This window comes from Pleurodeles waltl, chromosome 7, assembly GCF_031143425.1.
Source record: "Pleurodeles waltl isolate 20211129_DDA chromosome 7, aPleWal1.hap1.20221129, whole genome shotgun sequence".
In the NCBI taxonomy this organism is placed as follows: domain Eukaryota; kingdom Metazoa; phylum Chordata; class Amphibia; order Caudata; family Salamandridae; genus Pleurodeles; species Pleurodeles waltl.
This window is the reverse complement of record NC_090446.1, coordinates 1,549,040,448-1,549,058,391: the sequence shown is the minus strand read 5'-3', so window position 1 is coordinate 1,549,058,391 and position 17,944 is coordinate 1,549,040,448. Positions and strand designations below refer to the sequence as shown.

Sequence of the window (17,944 nt, the reverse complement as noted above, 5' to 3'; positions counted from 1 at the left end):
AGGGCCCCGGATGTGCATAGGATGTCTCGTGTCTCAGAGGTGGGTGTGCGGTCTCAGACCACACGCTTTCTTTTCTTCACAGCTTCTTCTATTTTGGTCCCTCCCTCTTCCTGCCAGTGCTGAGCCTCCCTGCCCACCCTGAGACACTCTCCATCCTCCAGGGGTCCCAGGCTGTCTCTCGGTCACATCCAGGGCGTCGGGGCCTCGAGAGGGCTGTCTCTTCCTGCCAGTGCCGGGCTTCCCTCCCTGGAGAGAGCCTCCCTGCCCACCCCGAGACACTCTCCATCCTCCAGGGGTCCCAGGCTGTCTCTCGGTCACATCCAGGGCGTAGGGGGTCTCGAGAGGGCTGTCTCTTCCTGCCAGTGCCGGGCTTCCCTCCCTGGAGAGAGCCTCCCTGCCCACCCTGAGACACTCTCCATCCTCCAGGGGTCCCAGGCTGTCTCTCGGTCACATCCAGGGCGTAGGGGGTCTCGAGAGGGCTGTCTCTTCCTGCCAGTGCCGGGCTTCCCTCCCTGGAGAGAGCCTCCCTGCCCACCCCGAGACACTCTCCATCCTCCAGGGGTCCCAGGCTGTCTCTCGGTCGCATCCAGGGCGTAGGGGGTCTCGAGAGGGCTGTCTCTTCCTGCCAGTGCCGGGCTTCCCTCCCTGGAGAGAGACCCTCCCCACCCTGAGACACTCTCCATCCTCCAGGGGTCCCAGGCTGTCTCTCGGTCGCATCCAGGCCCTCGGGGGTCTTGAGAGGGCTGTCTCTTCCTTGGGGTGCCGGAGCAGGGCCATGGAGGTCGCCATCATCTTCTGCTTCCTTCTCGTCTGCGGTGAGTGTGCTGTCTGTAGCGCTGTATCTAGTGAGACCCAGCAGAGGCGCTAAGAACTTTACCTGCCACAAAAGGAACACGTTCTTGCTGCTTGTTGTGACGTCACGTGTGTCAGGGCCTGGGTCTCGCGCTTCTATCTGTGCTTTTGGTGACAATGACGTAAAGTAAGACACATGAGTCACTACTTGTGCCCCCCCCAAACACTCTTCTTCAGCTCACAACAAACTCAGACTCTTCTGAATTGGTCTTTAAATCGTGTTAAGGGTCCTGACGCCCCTCTGAGAAGCTAGGCAAAGATCACTTGTTGAACTAGTTGATGTTACTAGGTTAGTACGCAATTATCTCACCTCACTCACTAACTCTGCACACTCACTCAGTGGTCTCGCTTCATTCACACGCCCTGCGCCCTCTGATGGTGGAGTCACTAGAGACGGTCTCCAGAGAACCACAGTCTGTGTCAGGGACCCTGAGGGAGGCTGGCCTGGTGTGTGGTGGGTACCACCGGTACTTACACCAGGTCCAGGTATCCCCTCTCAGTGTAGTGTAGTCAGCGCCTAGAAGCCAGGCTCTCTAGAGGTAGCTGTTGATGAGCAGCCAAGGCTTATCTAGGAGACATGCAAAGCTCATGCAATACCACAGTACTCACACACATGAAAGAAAACACTCAGTGATACAAAAATAAAGGTACTTTATTATGGTAACACATCACCAAAAAATACCATGGAGGCAATACTCCCTTTTGAGGTAACACACAAGTTGTATACTCTATATGTCAGAAATAGGCATAAGAATAGTTAGAAAACAGTGCAAACAGTGTAAAACACAGCAGACCATAGTGACCCTACGGGGAGCACAAACAATAGACCAAAAAAATGGAAACCAAGAGTGTCACCCCCACCCAGGTAAGTGGAGTGTGTAGAGGGCCGCTGGGGGTACCAGGAAAGCACAACGGTAAGTACCACAACACCTCCCAGTGACCTGGAAATCAGGAGTAAATCACTAGAATTTCCCTAAAACACCCACTAAGAGGAAAAGAAGCGAATTGCAAAACCCAGAGGCGACTGCAAGAAACTAACAGTGGATTCCTGAAGAGGAAGACCTGTGGAAAGAGGGGACCACGTCCAGGAGACACAGCAGAGTCCAGTGGAGGCGGGGGCCCCTACCCACCAAGCTGAGGATGCAGGAGTTGGTCGATGGTGAGGAAGAAGAGTAACACTGCAGCCCTGGAGTCGGCGTCGAGTTCCTGGAGGATGCAGGTGATGTCTCACACCTGAAGGAAGGTTGCAGTTGGGTTTGCGTGTCCGGATTCCACCAACAAGCCTTGGCACAGGCAAAACTGGCAGTTGGTGGAAAGTGGTGCTGCCGGGGACCAGTAAGGCCCAGGACGACTCAACCCAGGAGGGAAGTCAGAGGGGGCGCTTAGCATCGCAGAGAGCCCACAGAAGCACAGGCACTACTCACAGGAGTCCCACAGGACGGGAACTCAGAAGGTGCAAAAGGAGTCCACGCAGCACTACGAAAAGGCGTTGCATGCTGCAGGAGAGGCACTCAGGGAGCTGTGCATTGAAGGAGGAGTTCTGGGGGCTGGAGCTACATGAAGGCTGAATACCCCTTCAAAGAAGTTCCAACAAGCCTTGCCAGCTGTAAAGGACGTGGTGCACAGGGGTACTGTCCTGCGTGGGAAGGCAAAGGATTACCTCCACCCAAGTTGGACAGCTGGTAGAGAGGGCCATCTGGACCACGTCCGACTATCACCCGTGTTGCAGGATCCACGCAGCTCAGCAGGAGAGGGGACCCACTCAGCCAGTTGTTGATGTTATTGGTGCCTGCAGATGCAGGGGAGTGACTCCTTCACTCCAACAGAGATTCCTTCTTCTTTCCTGTGCAGACTGAAGATGGTCTGTCCCCAGAGGATGCACAACCAGGGAAATGTTGCAGAAGCTAGAAGGAGCCGTGGAAACAATGTTGCTGGTGAAGTCTTTGGCTTTGTTGCAGTTTGTCGGGTCCTGGAGGGTCCAGATGCAGTTTCTTTGGTGAGAAGTCGAAGTGAAGGATGCAGAGGAATCCTGCTGAAGTCTTGCAAAACAAACTCTGAGGAACCACCCAAAGGAGAGACCCTAATTAGCCCTGAAACGGGGAGTGGTCACCTAGCTGGGTGACCACATATCAGGAGGGGGCTCTTACGTCACCTGTCTGGCCTGGGCACTCAGATGCTCCCAGAATTCCCTGCCAACCTTGGATTCAAGATGGCAGAACCTAGGGACCCTCTGGAGGAGCTCTGGGCACCACCCCTGGGGTGGTGATGGACAGGGGAGTGGTCACTCCCCTTTCCATTGTCTAGTTTTGTGCCAGAGCAGGGACTGGATGTCCCTGAACCGGTGTAGACTGGTTTATGCAGGAGGGCACCATCTGTGCCCTTTAAAGCATTTCCAGAGGCTGGGGGAGGCTACTCCTTCCCTGCCTTCACACCTATTTCCAAAGGGAGAGGGTGTAACACCCTCTCTCAGAGGAAATGCTTTGTTCTGCCTTCCTGGGACTGGGCTGCCCAGAACCCAGGAGGGCAGAGCCATGTCTGTTGGGTGGCAGCAGCGGTCGCTGCAGAGAAAACCCCAGAGAGCTGGTTTGGCAGTACCCGGGGTCCATAGTGGAGCCCAGGGGACGCATGGGATTGGCACACCCAATACCAGATTTGGCATGGGGGGACAATTCAATTTGGTTACCCCCTCTCCCAAAGGAAATCCTTTGTTCTGCCTTCCTGGGCTTGAGCTGCTCAAGCAGCAGGAGGGCAGAAACCTGTCTGAGGGGTGGCAGCAGCTGGGGGTGCCCGGAAAACCCTGTAAGACTGATGGTAGCAATGCTGGGGGTCCTCCAAGGAGCCCCCAGAGTGCATTGAATCATATTTACAATACTTGCAACAGTATTGGGGTATGATTCTCACATGTTTGATACCAAACATGCCCAGGTTCAGAGTTACCATTTTGTAGCTGGACATAGGTAGTGGCATATGTCCAGTACACACGTAAAATGGCATCCACGCACTCACAAAGTCCAGCAAAGTGGGTCTGGAGTTTAAAGCAGAAAAGCAAGAATTGCAGCAAGCTCATAGACAACGCACCATCCCTATTAATACCCAATAGTAAGAAAATACAAATAGAAAACTACGATACTGCTATTAAGTTTTAATAAGCAAGCAACTTCACCAAAGTTCCTGCTGGAAGAAGGAACTAAACAGGGCTGAGGCTGCCCCACTGGAAAACACTCAAAGAGGCGGTGCACCGCAATATAAGCAAATAAATATATAGTATAAGGGAAAGGAGAAGTCCGATGTTCTGACAGTGCAGATGAACAGTACTTTTTAAATATTTCGTTGCAAGTCCGAAATGTTAATTCCACACAGTTACGTAGGTGAGATGTTAGGACAAATAAAACAGCCTTGAGTTCTTGCATTTCCATAGGCAAATTGAATAATACTCAGGATGAACAGCCAACGTGTTTCGCCCAATTGAAGGGCTTCTTCAGGGCTGTAATGCAACCAGAAACACATATGTATACTATGCCATGAATTGTATGAAAGATGTAAATACAAAAGTAAGTGTAAGAATACACATTATGGAAGTGAAACAAGAAAGAAAATGCTGTGTACCAACACGTTAATAGAAGTGATGAGCCCATGCAGGACATGTTCCATATCATGCAGAGAGAGAAGTATATTGAGAGGGATATGTAAAAATTGACCAACCAATGAGTTAATTGAAAATAGAATTGAAATATTTATACAAGAATATATGCGTAGAGTGTTAGTGTGTATCCAATGGAAAGTGAAATCCCAAAGAGAGGGGGGCATCCAGGTGTCAAGTTAAACAAATAGAGCAAACTGCAAAAAGACATTCCATCAATGGGATCCAGTCATTAATAATAGTAACAAATGCATTGATAAATTAGTGACCTGAACAAACGAAAGCAAAGAGAGGGGGAGTAAATATAAAAGTACAAAGCAGGAGAGGTGTTTCACAGGAAAAAATGTCATCAAAATAACATGTAAAGTAAGCGCTTCAGAGTGGCGATAACTAGACCACGTGCTTACATCAACTGAGTGAAGTAAAGTATAAGGCAATAAGATAAGGAAAGACGCATCAATCCAAGTAGCGCTCCAAAACTAAAGTAAAATGAATATCCCCGCAAACCATAACTAATCAGACGCCAAAAAGAATAACATACTGGGGCAGGCAAGATGTCCCTTAAAACAATTTGCCAGGAGCGCATCCACAGTATTGCAAGACATGAATACAAAACCTGGTGAGTGACAGAAAAGTGAATGAATATCCAAGAGAAGCAAACAATAAATACAAGAAGAATTAAAAATAAGCAGAACAGGAGAAACCTTACCGCTTATACTGTAATGCGGCATGTCCCGCGCTCAAGATGGATTCTATGACGCGATCAGAACGACCGCGAGAGATCTCACGCGGCCGGCCCGAGTGTAAAGCCGGCCGCCGACGGGAAACCTCTTGGAGGAAACCTCCGGTCCGGGTGTGCAAGTGATAGACGCCCAGAACCCGGAAATACGAAATAAAACTTCCTAAAAATAGAAGAGGGATGAAACCAACCGCCATCTTAAGGCTGGTTGTGATTGAAAAGAGTGCACACTAAAAATAAAGATAGGACAAAAAACAACGGCCATATTGGGTTTGATTGTCAATGAAAATGCCGGCTGCCAGAGATAAAGTAGAAAGGGTGACATGAAAAAACAAATAATATGAACTGAATATCAACCAAAAAATGGTAACGAATAGATGTAAAACAGAAGAATTATGAGGAAAAATATTGGAAAGGGAGCAAACTATATAAGACTGACTGGGTACCCCATGGAACTTAAATAAGCCAAAACAATATATGAAATAAAATAAAATAACAATTAGAAAGATGCATATGATGACAAAATTAGCCGATTGACACATGATAATGGTCCGGGCAAAGATCGATCTAATCATAAGGAAGGAAAAAACATAGTCACAACTACTGAAAGCAAAAACGAAGTGTGCAACGTTACACATAGTAGTAATATGGAAACAGAGTCGATGCTATAATGACTAATTAACAGGTCGACATATGGTATTAATTTGGGCATACATCTATCAAAGATTTGAAGAAAAACAAACGGTGAGAAGATAGAAAGTACATGTACAAATATAGTAACATAAAATTGGAGCAACGGAGTATCCACAATATTGCAAGAGCAAAGTCAGATGAAACATAATTCCGAAAAAATAAAAAAAATATAGTAAACAAAATGTAAGTGTGTTACAAACAAATAGCAAAGTAATACCCACCCCCAATGGCACACAGACAATCATGGTGAAAAATAAATAAAATTTCAAGCAAAACAGTCACACTAGAGAAAATAATGGAACTCATGATCAGTATTAAGGCCCAGTTCCACCGCTTGGAGGTGGCAGATCCAGGCCGCCTCCTTTTGGTGCAAAATCATTTCTCTATTTCCCCCTCTAGAGTGAATGGGAACGTGTTCGATACCATGAAACCAGATAGTTGGATCATTAGGATGGGCCGATATTATATGTGTTGCGAGTGGATATGCAAAATCATGTTTTCTTATAGCTCGTAAATGTTCCTGTATTCTAAGTTTTAAAGGGCGTTTCGTGCTGCCCACATAGACCTTATTACACGCGCAACCCAAAATGTAAACAACAAATTTGGTATTACAAGTAATGAAATGATGAATAGAGAATCTCTTTGTGTTGTGATACCAAAAATCTTTGGTTTGGTCACAACTAAAAATGCAAATATTACAATCATGACAAGTGTAGAATCCCTTGGGTTTCATAGAAAGCCACGTGGTGGGACTGGGAGAAGAAATGTAGCTGGGACATAAATGGTCTCTAAGAGTTAGCTCTCTACGATAGGTAATCTTGGGTTTGTTAGGTATAAGTCCTTTAAGGCCCGGGACATCGGTCAATAAGGGCCAATGGCGTTTAACAATTCTAAAGATACCCTGGCTGTGGGCCGTGTACTGAGTCACAAAAGATAAGAAGTTCTTCAGAATCTTGTTATTCCCATGTGTTTTAACAGTCAGGGTATCCTTTCTAGGGGTCTTCATGATGTGGTGAACGGCCTGTGTTAAGATCTTGGCATTGTAGCCCCTATTAATGAATCGGTGTCTAGTGCGCTGAATCTGTGTGCAGAAAATGTCGTTGGTACTACAATTACGTCTAACGCGCACCATTTCTCCATATGGGATATTTTGAATAAGCGAAGCAGGGTGGGCACTGGTAGCGTGAAGAAGACTATTGCATGCTGTGGATTTCCTAAACAGTGCACTCTGTATGCTGTTACGTTCTATGAAAAATCTGATGTCCAAGAAGTCTGTGGTATTTTTATTGTAATGTAAGCTAAGTTGCACATTGTAAGGATCGTTGTTAAGAAAAGCATGATACTGAGTAAGTTGGTCAATAGTCCCATTCCAATTGATAATGATGTCGTCAATATATCGCCCCCAAAAGACAATAAAATCCGTCCAGGGCGAGGCAAGTTTGCCCCAGGCGTGTATTTTTTCGTACCAGCCCATGAACAAACAGGCATATGATGGGGCAAATTTTGAACCCATCGCCGTCCCCTGTGTCTGTTGGTACCACTCGTTATTATGCAAAAAATAGTTTCTGGACAGAATAATATCAATCATCTGAAGAAGCATCTGATTGTGTGCAAAGCAGTCCGCAGTCCTAGAACTGAGAAACATGGTGACTGCTTGAATCCCAAAAGGTTTACGTATGCATGTGTACAACCTATTCACGTCCATAGTTACAAAGAGAAGATCCTCAGACCAAGTGAAATCATCAAATTTATTGAGGATATCTTTGCTATCCTGTATGAAAGAAGGTAAGTTACTGACAAATTTCTGTAGGTAGAAATCCACACATTCAGATATTTTTTCTGTAGGGCTGCCCAGACCGCAGGAGGGCAGAAACCTGTCTGTGGGGTGGCAGCAGCGGTAGCTGCAGAGAAACCCCAGAGAGCTGGTTTGTCAGTACCAGGGTTCTATGCTAGAGCCCGGGGGATGCATGTATTTGTCGCCCAATACCATAATGGTATTGGGGTGACCATTCCATGATCCTAGACATGTTACATGACCATGTTAGGAGTTACCATTGTGACGCTACACATAGGTATTGACCTATATGTAGTGCACGCGTGTAATGGTGTCCCCGCACTCACAAAGTCCGGGGAATTTGCCCTGAACAATGTGGGGGCACCTTGGCTAGTGCAAGGGTGCCCTCACACTAAGTAACTTTGCACCTAACCTTCACTAAGTGAGGGTTAGACATATAGGTGACTTATAAGTTACTTACGTGCAGTGAAAATGGCTGCGAAATAATGTGTGCATTATTTCACTCAGGCTGCAGGGGCAGGCCTGTGTAAGAATTGTCAGAGCTCCCTATGGGTGGCAAAAGAAATGCTGCAGCCCATAGGGATCTCCTGGAACCCCAATACCCTGGGTACCTCAGTACCATATACTAGGGAATTATAAGGGTGTTCCAGTAAGCCAATGTAAATTGGTGAAATTGGTCACTAGCCTGTTAGTGACAATTTGGAAAGAAATGAGAGAGCATAAACACTGAGGTTCTGGGTAGCAGAGCCTCAGTGAGACAGTTAGGCATCACACAGGGAACACATACATATAGGTCACAATCTTATGAGCACTGGGGTCCTGGCTAGCAGGGTCCCAGTGACACATACCAAACATACTGAAAACATAGGGTTTTCACTATGAGCACTGGGCCCTGGCTAGCAGGATCCCAGTGACACCGGCACAAACAAACATGCACACAAGTAAAAATGGGGGTAACATGCCAGGCAAGATGGTACTTTCCTACAGCACCTCATTAGTACAGCATTGAGGCACAAAGGGTGGGCACGGAGCACCTCTTTGGTACAGGACTGAGACAATGGCCATGTCCTCATCTCTAACACGAGGCGCTATAAACTGACAAGATCAGACTGTGGTTAAGAGGCACTGGGACACAGGAAACATGCGGTCACTGCTCGATGCAGACATGAAGAATATTATATGTTCTTCGTGGTACCATGGGAGGGCATAGTGCCGCAGCATTCCGGTGATGCACAGGCCTCAGCTGCAGCACCTCTCTGGCATGTGCCCTCCCCCACCCCACCCTCCTACCCCCTGCTCCCTCCACCGTGTACAGGTGCAGCACAGGTCGAGGCACCTCTGCGGTATGTGCAGCATGTACCACCACCCGGTGCAGCACAGGCGTCCTGATCCGATGAACGCCCTCTAGAGTCACATCTTAGGTGTGAACCTCGAGGCATTTATCAGTCTCAGACGTTCATCCTTCTGGGCTGATAAAGGTTCCCATCGCAGGCTAAGAGACACACTCAGCCCTCGTCCAGCTCTGGACAGTGCTGTTCACGAGGCGCTACACAAGGGTCCCGTCACAACATCTGTATGGTTTATGACTCGAGGCGCTAGGGTCCCGTCACAAGATCTGTGTTGTTTATGGATTATGACTTGAGGCACTACACAAAGGTCCCGTCAGAAGCTCTGTGTTGCTTATGACTCGTGGCGGTAGGGTCCCTTCACAAGTTCTGTGTTCTATATGACTCAAGGTGCTAGGGTCCTGTCACAAGCTCTGTATGGTTTATAACTCGAGGTGCTACACAAGCTTTGTGTTGTTTATGGCTCGAAGCGCAAGGGTCCCGTCACAAGCTCTGGGTTGTTTATGACCCGAGGCGCTACACAAGGTTCCCGTCACAAGCTCTGTGTTGTTTATGACTCGAGGCGCTATACAAGGTTCCCATCAAAAGCTCTGTGTGGTTTATGACTCGAGGTACTAAACAAGCGTCCTGCCACAACCTCTTTGTTGTTTATGGCTCGAGGCGCTAGGATCTCGTTACAAGCTTTGTGTCGTTTATGACTCGAGGCGCTAGGGTCCGTCACAAGCTCTGTGTGATTTATGACTCAAGGCGCTAGGGCCCCGTCACAAGCTCTGTTTTGTTTATGACTCGAGGCGCTAGAGTCCTGTCACAAGCTCTGTGTTGTTTATGACTCGAGGCGCTACACAATGGTCCCGTAACAAGCTCTGTGTTGTCTATGACCCGAGGTGCTACACAAGGGTCCGTCACAAGCTCTGTGTTGTTTATGACTCGAGCCGCTAGGATTCCGTCACAAGCTCTGTGTTGTTTACGACTCGAGGCGCTACACAAGGGGCCCGTCACAAGCTCTGTGTTGTTTATGACTCGAGGCACTAAGGTTCAGTCACAAGCTCTGTGTTCTTTATGACTCAAGGCGCTACACAAGGGTCCCATCACAAGCTCTGTGTTGTTTATGCCTCAAGGCGCTAGGGTCCAATCACAAGCCCTGTGTTGTTTATGGCTCGAGGTGCTACACAAGCTCTGTGTTGTTTATGGCTCGAGGTGCTAGGATCGCGTCACAAGCTTTGTGTTGTTTATGGCTCGAGGTGCTAGGGTCCCGTCACAATCTCTGGGTTGTTTATGACCCGAGGCGCTACACAAGGTTCCCGTCACAAGCTCTGTGTTGTTTATGACTCGAGGCGCTACACAAGGTTCCCATAACAACCTCTGTGTTGTTTATGACTCGAGGCGCGAGGGTCCCGTCACAAGATCTGTGTGGATTATGACTCGAGGTGCTAAACAAGCGTCCTGTCATAAGCTCTGTGTTGTTTATGGCTCGAGGCGCTAGGATCTCGTTACAAGCTTTGTGTCGTTTATGGCTCGAGGCGCTAGGGTCCTGTCACTAGCTCTGTGTGGTTTATGACTCAAGGCGCTAGGGCCCGTCACAAGCTCTGTTTTCTTTATGACTCGAGGCGCTAGAGTCCCGTCACAAGCTCTGTGTTGTTTAAGACTCGAGGCGCTACACAATGGTCCCGTTACAAGCTCTGTGTTGTCTATGACCCGAGGTGCTACACAAGGGTCCGTCACAAGCTCTGTGTTGTTTATGACTTGAGCCGCTACGGTTCCATCACAAGCCCAGTGTTGTTTACGACTCGAGGCACTACACAAGGGGCCCGTCACAAGCTCTGTGTTGTTTATGACTCGAGGCACTAAGGTTCAGACACAAGCTCTGTGTTCCTTATGACTCGAGGCGCTACACAAGGGTCCAGTCACAAGCTCTGGGTTGTTTATGACCTGAGGCGCTACACAAGGTTCCGGTCACAACCTCTGTGTTGTTTATGACTCGAGGCACGAGGGTCCCGTCACAAGATCTGTGTGGATTATGACTCGAGGCGCTAGGATCTCGTTACAAGCTTTGTGTCGTTTATGGCTCGAGGCCCTAGGGTCTTGTCACTAGCTCTGTGTCGTTTATGACTCGAGGCGCTAGGGTCCCGTCACAAGCTCTGTGTTGTTTATGACTCGAGGCGCTACACAGTGGTCCCGTTACAAGCTCTGTGTTGTCTATGACCCGAGGTGCTACACAAGGGTCCGTCACAAGCTCTGTGTTGTTTATGACTCGAGGCACTAAGGTTCAGTCACAAGCTCTGTGTTCTTTATGACTCGAGGCGCTACACAAGGGTCCCGTCACAAGCTCTGTGTTGTTTATGGCTTGAGGTGTTAGGATCGCGTCACAAGTTTTGTGTTGTTTATGGCTCGAGGCGCTAGGGTCCGGTCACAAGCTCTGGGTTGTTTTTGACCCAAGGCGCTACACAAGGTTCCCGTCACAAGCTCTGTGTTGTTTATGACTCGAGGTGCTACACAAGGTTCCCGTCACAAGCTCTGTGTTGTTTATGACTCGAGGCGCAAGGGTCCGTCACAAGATCAGTGTTGTTTATGGCTCGAGGCGCTAGGATCTCGTTACAAGCTTTGTGTTGTTTATGGCTCGAGGCGCTAGAGTCCTGTCACTAGCTCTGTGTCGTTTATGACTCGAGGCGCTCGGGCCCCGTCACAAGCTCTGTTTTGTTTATGACTCGAGGCGCTAGAGCCGTCGCGAGAAGCGCTGTGACCGGAGGAGGGGCAGGAGCCCTTTAAATTTGTATCGCGCTCCCGCCGTCGCGGGAAGCGCTGTGACCGGAGGAGGGGCAGGAGCCCTTTAAATTTGTATCGCGCTCCCGCCGTCGCGGGAAGCGCTGTGACCGGAGGAGGGGCAGGAGTCCTTTAAATTTGTATCGCGCTCCCGCCGTCGCGGGAAGCGCTGTGACCGGAGGAGGGGCAGGAGCCCTTTAAATTTGTATCGCGCTCCCGCCGTCGCGGGAAGCGCTGTGACCGGAGGAGGGGCAGGAGCCCTTTAAATTTGTATCGCGCTCCCGCCGTCGCGGGACGCGCGCGGGCGGCGCCCGGGCGAAGCCCGGGCCAAGGGCGGGCCCGTCCTTCGCCCGTCATCAACCGGAAGAGGCCGGGCTGGGCCCCCCCCCTAACGTCTACTTCTTCTGCCTGTGGAATCTCCATCGGGGTGCTGTTTCAGATACTGTGTGAGTTTGTTACCAAATATGGGGAAAAGAAAGTCTAATGTTCAGAAGGGGGAAGCCGGGTCCAGCTCCCTTCAGTCCTCCATTACTAGTTATTTATCCTCTGTGATGGGGGCCATTGAATCCGAACTTGAACATGTAGAAGAAAGGATTGGGGCTGTCCAAAGTACTGTCCAACACCCCCCCTTGGAACCTACCATCCATATTTCCACTTTTCCAAGGACTGGTCCTTCATCACTGATCTCGCCTCTGAATACCAGCCAGTTGGGCGCCGATATACTCCCCACAACCGACCAAATTAATTCTTCTCTCCTTTTAGCTATTCCTCCTCCTGAAAGCTCTTGCTCTCAGGCCGATTCTCCCCCTTTGAAGAAGAGGAGAGCCGGGAAAAAGCTCAAAAATACAAAAAAGGCCCTGGGCTCCAATAAGAATCTACCTACCTCCCTGGCCCATAGTGACCAACTACCAATCCCCCTGGTCTCCTTCCCCGAATGCCCTCCGAGCAAGGATGCTCCTGAAGATCTTTCTAGTTTTATTGACTTGACACTCAAATCCTTTTGTGCAACTCTTGAGGCAAAAATTTCCACCTTGATCGCTAGGAAGCTCGATTGCTTTTGTAACGATGTGACCAGGTTTTTATCTAGTTTTTTAAAACCAGGTCCTTTATGCTCGGGAATACTTCATAGCCCCGAACCAGCACATCAGTCTACTCCTCCCCCTACTTTGGTATCCCAAGGAGTAAGCAATTTTTTGCCTGATCCACGATCCGTCTCTGGTCAAGGACCTTTCACTGACAACCCTGCATCAGGGCCGATAAGGGAAGTTTATTCCTCTAGAACGCATGACAAAGATCCTACTAAACTTACTAACCATGTAGACTTTTTACATTTACCACCTGCCTGCAACCCGTACGTTCTGGTTCTTTCAAATGTTCCTCCTCTGGAGTGCTCCAAACAAGAAGATACCCATTCCCTAATTAGAAAAGCTGGTCACTGGTTGAACTTCAATTTCAAATCCAATTGCTTTCATAATGATAAGATTCTCATGGCCCGAAGAGTGAGGAGGGTAGGACACTCCAAAGTATTGGAGGAGGGAGACTATGTTGTTTTAAATTTTGCTAATCCTCGTTCAGTAGACAATTTTTTGACCAATTTGGACTACTGTAAAATGTCAACTAACAGGATTCAAATACATCCCCTGTATCATTTTTACGACCCTGTGCTCCTACCAAACCGCATTGTCACTAATTCTAGTATTCGCAGACCAGATTTTGAAAGGTTTCATTTACAGGTAAATGTACCCTCTAGCAACCGGTTCTCGACTCTCAGTCACCTTGACGTGAACGATTGACTATCGGTGACCCACCCCTGCTCTTCTAAAAAGGAGAGACCAAAGGCTGGGAATGTCCACGCTGAATGTATCTGGGACACAGGAAAGCCTGATTTGGACCTGAAAGCTCCTATAAATACTAAAGTTCTAATGTCATGTCCTGTGTCTAGACCATTAACTCTGCTTAGCTGGAACATAGCAGGGCTGCGATCTAAATCTGACAATTCGGACTGGAAAAGCTTCATTTCCTCCTACGATATAATCTGTCTACAGGAGACCTGGTCCAAAGATACGTTCCTCTTGAACGGTTTCACCTCTTTGTGTCAGCCGGCATTAACTTCCCAGATGGGGAGAGCTAGTGGCGGCCTCTTAGTTCTCGTTTCCGTACATCTCCCGCTTTTAAAAGTGTCTTTAATCTGGTCTTCCCTTTATTTTATGGTTGTCCTTGTCTCTATCTGTGGCCAAAAGGATATCCTTATTTTAAACTTTTATAACAATATTCCACGGGGCCTCCTTATGGGTCATTTGGAAGAGGTAACGGATTTTATAGATTCTTCACATGCTTTGCAGAATAGTGACCTAATTATTATATGGGTGGGCGATTTCAACACTCCTCTGTGCAGCAAAGAACACATGGACCTGTGTGCCTTTCCTGCTGAGGGCAGAGAGTCAGTATTTCATTTTAACCACACATCTGAAGGAGATGCCTTAAACCTTTTTACTTGTAAATTTGACTTGGTCCATGTTACCGAGAAATTGGCCCCTGACGCCTGCAATATACCAACCTTTACAGGGAATTTGAGGGGGAGTATTATCGATTTCATACTTATCAGCTCCTCTGATTTTTACGTAATTCAAGAATTCAAGATTACGCCCCACTGTGCGAGTGATCATAACCCCCTTAGTATTATATTGGACCTAAAAATTATTCAGGCATCCAATAATAAAAGCTTGAGCGCTGCTACTGTTTATAATCCAAACTGTGGCATACGTTTAAAATGGGACAAAATAGATCCAAAACTCTTTAACCAGGAAATTGTAAGAAGTAGGTCGGACTCGATTCAAATGTGTCTCTCCCAGCAGTTAGATTCTGACCGCATAGTGCGTGAATTTGAATTTTTAAGCACTGACATTTCACGCGCCTTGGCGGTGGACAGGCCTGCGAAGGGGCCGGCGGCCCACAGATGGTTCGATTCCGCGTGTTCATCTGCCCACAAAAAACTCAAAGATGCACTTAAAGCAGTTCCTCTCTCCCGACAATTAGTTAAAATAGCCAGAGTTGATTATAAGGCTGCCATTGACAAACGGAAATCAGAAATTAGGTCCAGGGCCTGGGGCGATCTTTTGGCTGCATCTGAGCAGAAGGACACTTCTAAATTTTGGAAAGTGATTAATCACTCATACTTTTCTGGTCACCACTCTTTGGCCGATGACTGTCTTATTACTGAGGATGTCTGGTTAACTCATTTTAGGAAAGTCTTCTGTTCAGGATCCTATGAGAATTCGCTTGTAAATTCTTCTACACTTTTCAATTTAGATTCCAAAACTAAGGCCCCAAACATTATTTTTGACCTCCACGAGGTCAAAAATGCTATTAATAGATCAAGGCAGGGAAAAGCTCCCGGCCCTGATGGGGTTCCCGCTGATCTTTTTAAATCAGAAATTGATCTTTGGGGTCCGCTAGTTACAAATGTTTTGAATAGTGTGGTAAACAGTAACGTGCCCCTTTCATGGAAATCGGCCATTATTGTTCCTATCTTTAAAAAAGGTAATAGACAAGATCCTTCCTGTTACAGACCAATCTCTCTTATTGATTCGACGGCAAAGATTTTAGGTAGAGTGATCTTGTCCCGGTTAGAAGACTGGGTGTCCGAGGCCCATATTTTATCCCCTATTCAATTTGGTTTTAGACCTGGTGTAGGCACAGTTGAGCAAGTTTTAAACTTGCAGCTGATACTCAGCAAATATGTGACAGTCAAAAAAGAGTCTATTCACATGGCTTTCATTGATCTAACCAGTGCCTTTGATATGGTTAATAGGTCAAAGTTATGGCAAATTTTGGAAGCCTTAGGCTGCGATCCGCCTCTTTTGGAGCTTATTAAACGCCTACACACAGACCTAACAATTTCTGTTCAGGTCGGCTCACATGGGCAGAGAACCTCCCCCATCCCGTCAACTAGGGGCGTAAGGCAGGGATGTATCTTAGCCCCTTTTCTCTTTCTGATTTATATAAATGGGCTCTATGATTCACTTTTAAAACATGCAAAGGACATACCGAAGATGGGTCAGAGACACCTCCCAGTTTTATTATACGCTGACGATGCAGTTTTAATTGCCCGTACTGCAAACGGTTTACAGGGACTACTGGATGTATTTTACGATTTTATGCTGAATCTGGATCTGAAAGTAAATTACACAAAGACTTTTGTTATGACTTGTGGCCCACGCAACACTAAGTCTAAACTATTTTCTATGGGAGGGCACACTCTTAATAAGGTCAAAGAATTTTGTTATCTAGGCATGTACATGAGTTCTTCTTTGTCCTGGAAGACACACATTAATTTTAAGCTCCTACAGTTGATAAGGAACAATGAAGCAATTTTTCGCTTTTCAAATAAACTAGGTCACAGACCCCCTGCTCAGTTGAAAACTCTTTATAATTCCAAATGCACTGCATCAGTCCTTTATGGGGCAGGCGTCTGGGGCTTTAATAAAATACCGTCTCTTCAGAGTGTAGAAAATAAATTCCTGCGCAGATTATTGTTGGTTCCAAAATGCACCGCAAACATAATCTGCCATGAAGAACTGGGTCAGTGCTTTTTGGAGGACAGGGTCTTTATGGCTCCCCTACTGCTGTGGATCAAATGTTGGTCAAATCCTATGGCAAGTTTGGTCCAAGACTGTATCACTGATTGTCTTCAATTGGAATACTCAAATAGGATTCCCTGGCTTATGTTTCTGCAAAACTCCTTTGAGAACCTAGGGCTTAGATATATGTTTGATGATCCCCATCTATTAACCACAAACTCTAGGTCTGTTTTGAAGTCTACCTATTCCAAGCACATATCAGAGCTGAGATTTTATAGTTCCCTGAAATTGAAATCTTTTGATTCTTATTCTCGGATTGTGACTGTTCCATGCCTTGAACCCTATTTGTCTTGGTTTTCAAGTTTTAAAATAATTTCCTTTTTAACACTTTTTAGACTTAATCTAATTCATTTTAAGGTAGCTTTCCCTGAACCATGTTTCTGGAAAAAGGATTTACCGCTTTGTCCCTGTGACTCCAAATCAACCCAGAGCACTTTGCACTTTTTTCTTTTTTGCCCTTTATATGCTGCACCTAGAGGGGCCTTTATTTTACCCACGTTACGTCTTTTTAGACCTATTCATTATAAGGAAGCCCTGCTATACCTTCAGAGGTTGCCTAATATCCAAATTTGTCACCATGTATTAGACTTTGTCACAGCTTCTTTACGCATTAGGAAAAGGCCTATTCCTTTTTAAATATTTTATGTACGTATAGTATATCCTTTTAACGCCAACATTTGTACTTTTCTGACTTTGTGATTTTTAATCATGTCTAGTATATCTATCTATGTATGTCAAGGGGTTTCAGTGTGGATGTTCATCTGGTGCTTCCAGTAATGGTTTTTAAGCTTTATTTTACTATTTATAGATTGTGAAATGTGTCTTGGTTTGTACTTTTATGGCAATTGCCGAATAAAGTTATTTGACTGACTGACTGACTGACTGACTGACCCGAGGCGCTACACAAGGGTCCTGTCACGAGCTCTGTGTTGTTTATGACTTGAGGCGCTAGGGTCCCGTCACAAGCTCTGTGTGGTTTATGACTCAAGGTGCTACACAAATGACCCGTCACAAAGTCTATGTTGTTTATGACTCGAGGCGGTACAGAAGGGTCCCATCACAAGCTCTGTGATTATGACTCATGGCGGTAGGGTCCCGTCTGAAGCTCTGTGTTGTGTATGGCTCGAGGCGCTAGGGTCCCGTTACAAGCTTTGTGTTATTTATGACTCGTGGCACTAGGGTCCCGTCACAAGCTCTGTATTGTTTATGACCCCAAGCGCTACACAAGGGTCTTGTCACAAGCTCTGTGTGGTTTATGACTCAAGGCGCTAGGGCCCTGTCACAAGCTCTGTGTTGTTTATGACTCGAGGCGCTAGATTCCCGTCAGAAGCTCTGTGTTGTTTATGACTCGAGGCGCTACACAATGGTCCCGTCACAAGCTCTGTGTTGTTTATGACTCGAGGCACTAAGGTTCAGTCACAAGCTCTGTGTTGTTTGTGACTCGTGGCAGTAGGGTCCCTTCACAAGCTCTGTGTTGTT

The 17,944-nt window shown here is 47.0% G+C and overlaps 1 protein-coding gene and 1 long non-coding RNA gene across 2 annotated transcripts in view; one reads left to right on the top strand and one right to left on the bottom strand.

Annotated features, from left to right (window-relative positions):
* Window positions 1-17,944, bottom strand: part of LOC138246686 (uncharacterized) — a 298,699-nt gene that overhangs the window by 272,263 nt on the left and 8,492 nt on the right. The gene's annotated exons all lie outside the window — the stretch shown is intronic.
* The window catches only part of LOC138246685 (carcinoembryonic antigen-related cell adhesion molecule 2-like), a 187,107-nt gene continuing 169,303 nt past the window's right edge, over window positions 141-17,944 (top strand). Inside the window, exon 1 of the mRNA XM_069201454.1 lies at window positions 141-815. Within this exon, the coding sequence (XP_069057555.1) occupies window positions 776-815 (40 nt within the window). The 5' untranslated portion in view covers window positions 141-775. The remainder of the gene's footprint in view (window positions 816-17,944) is intronic.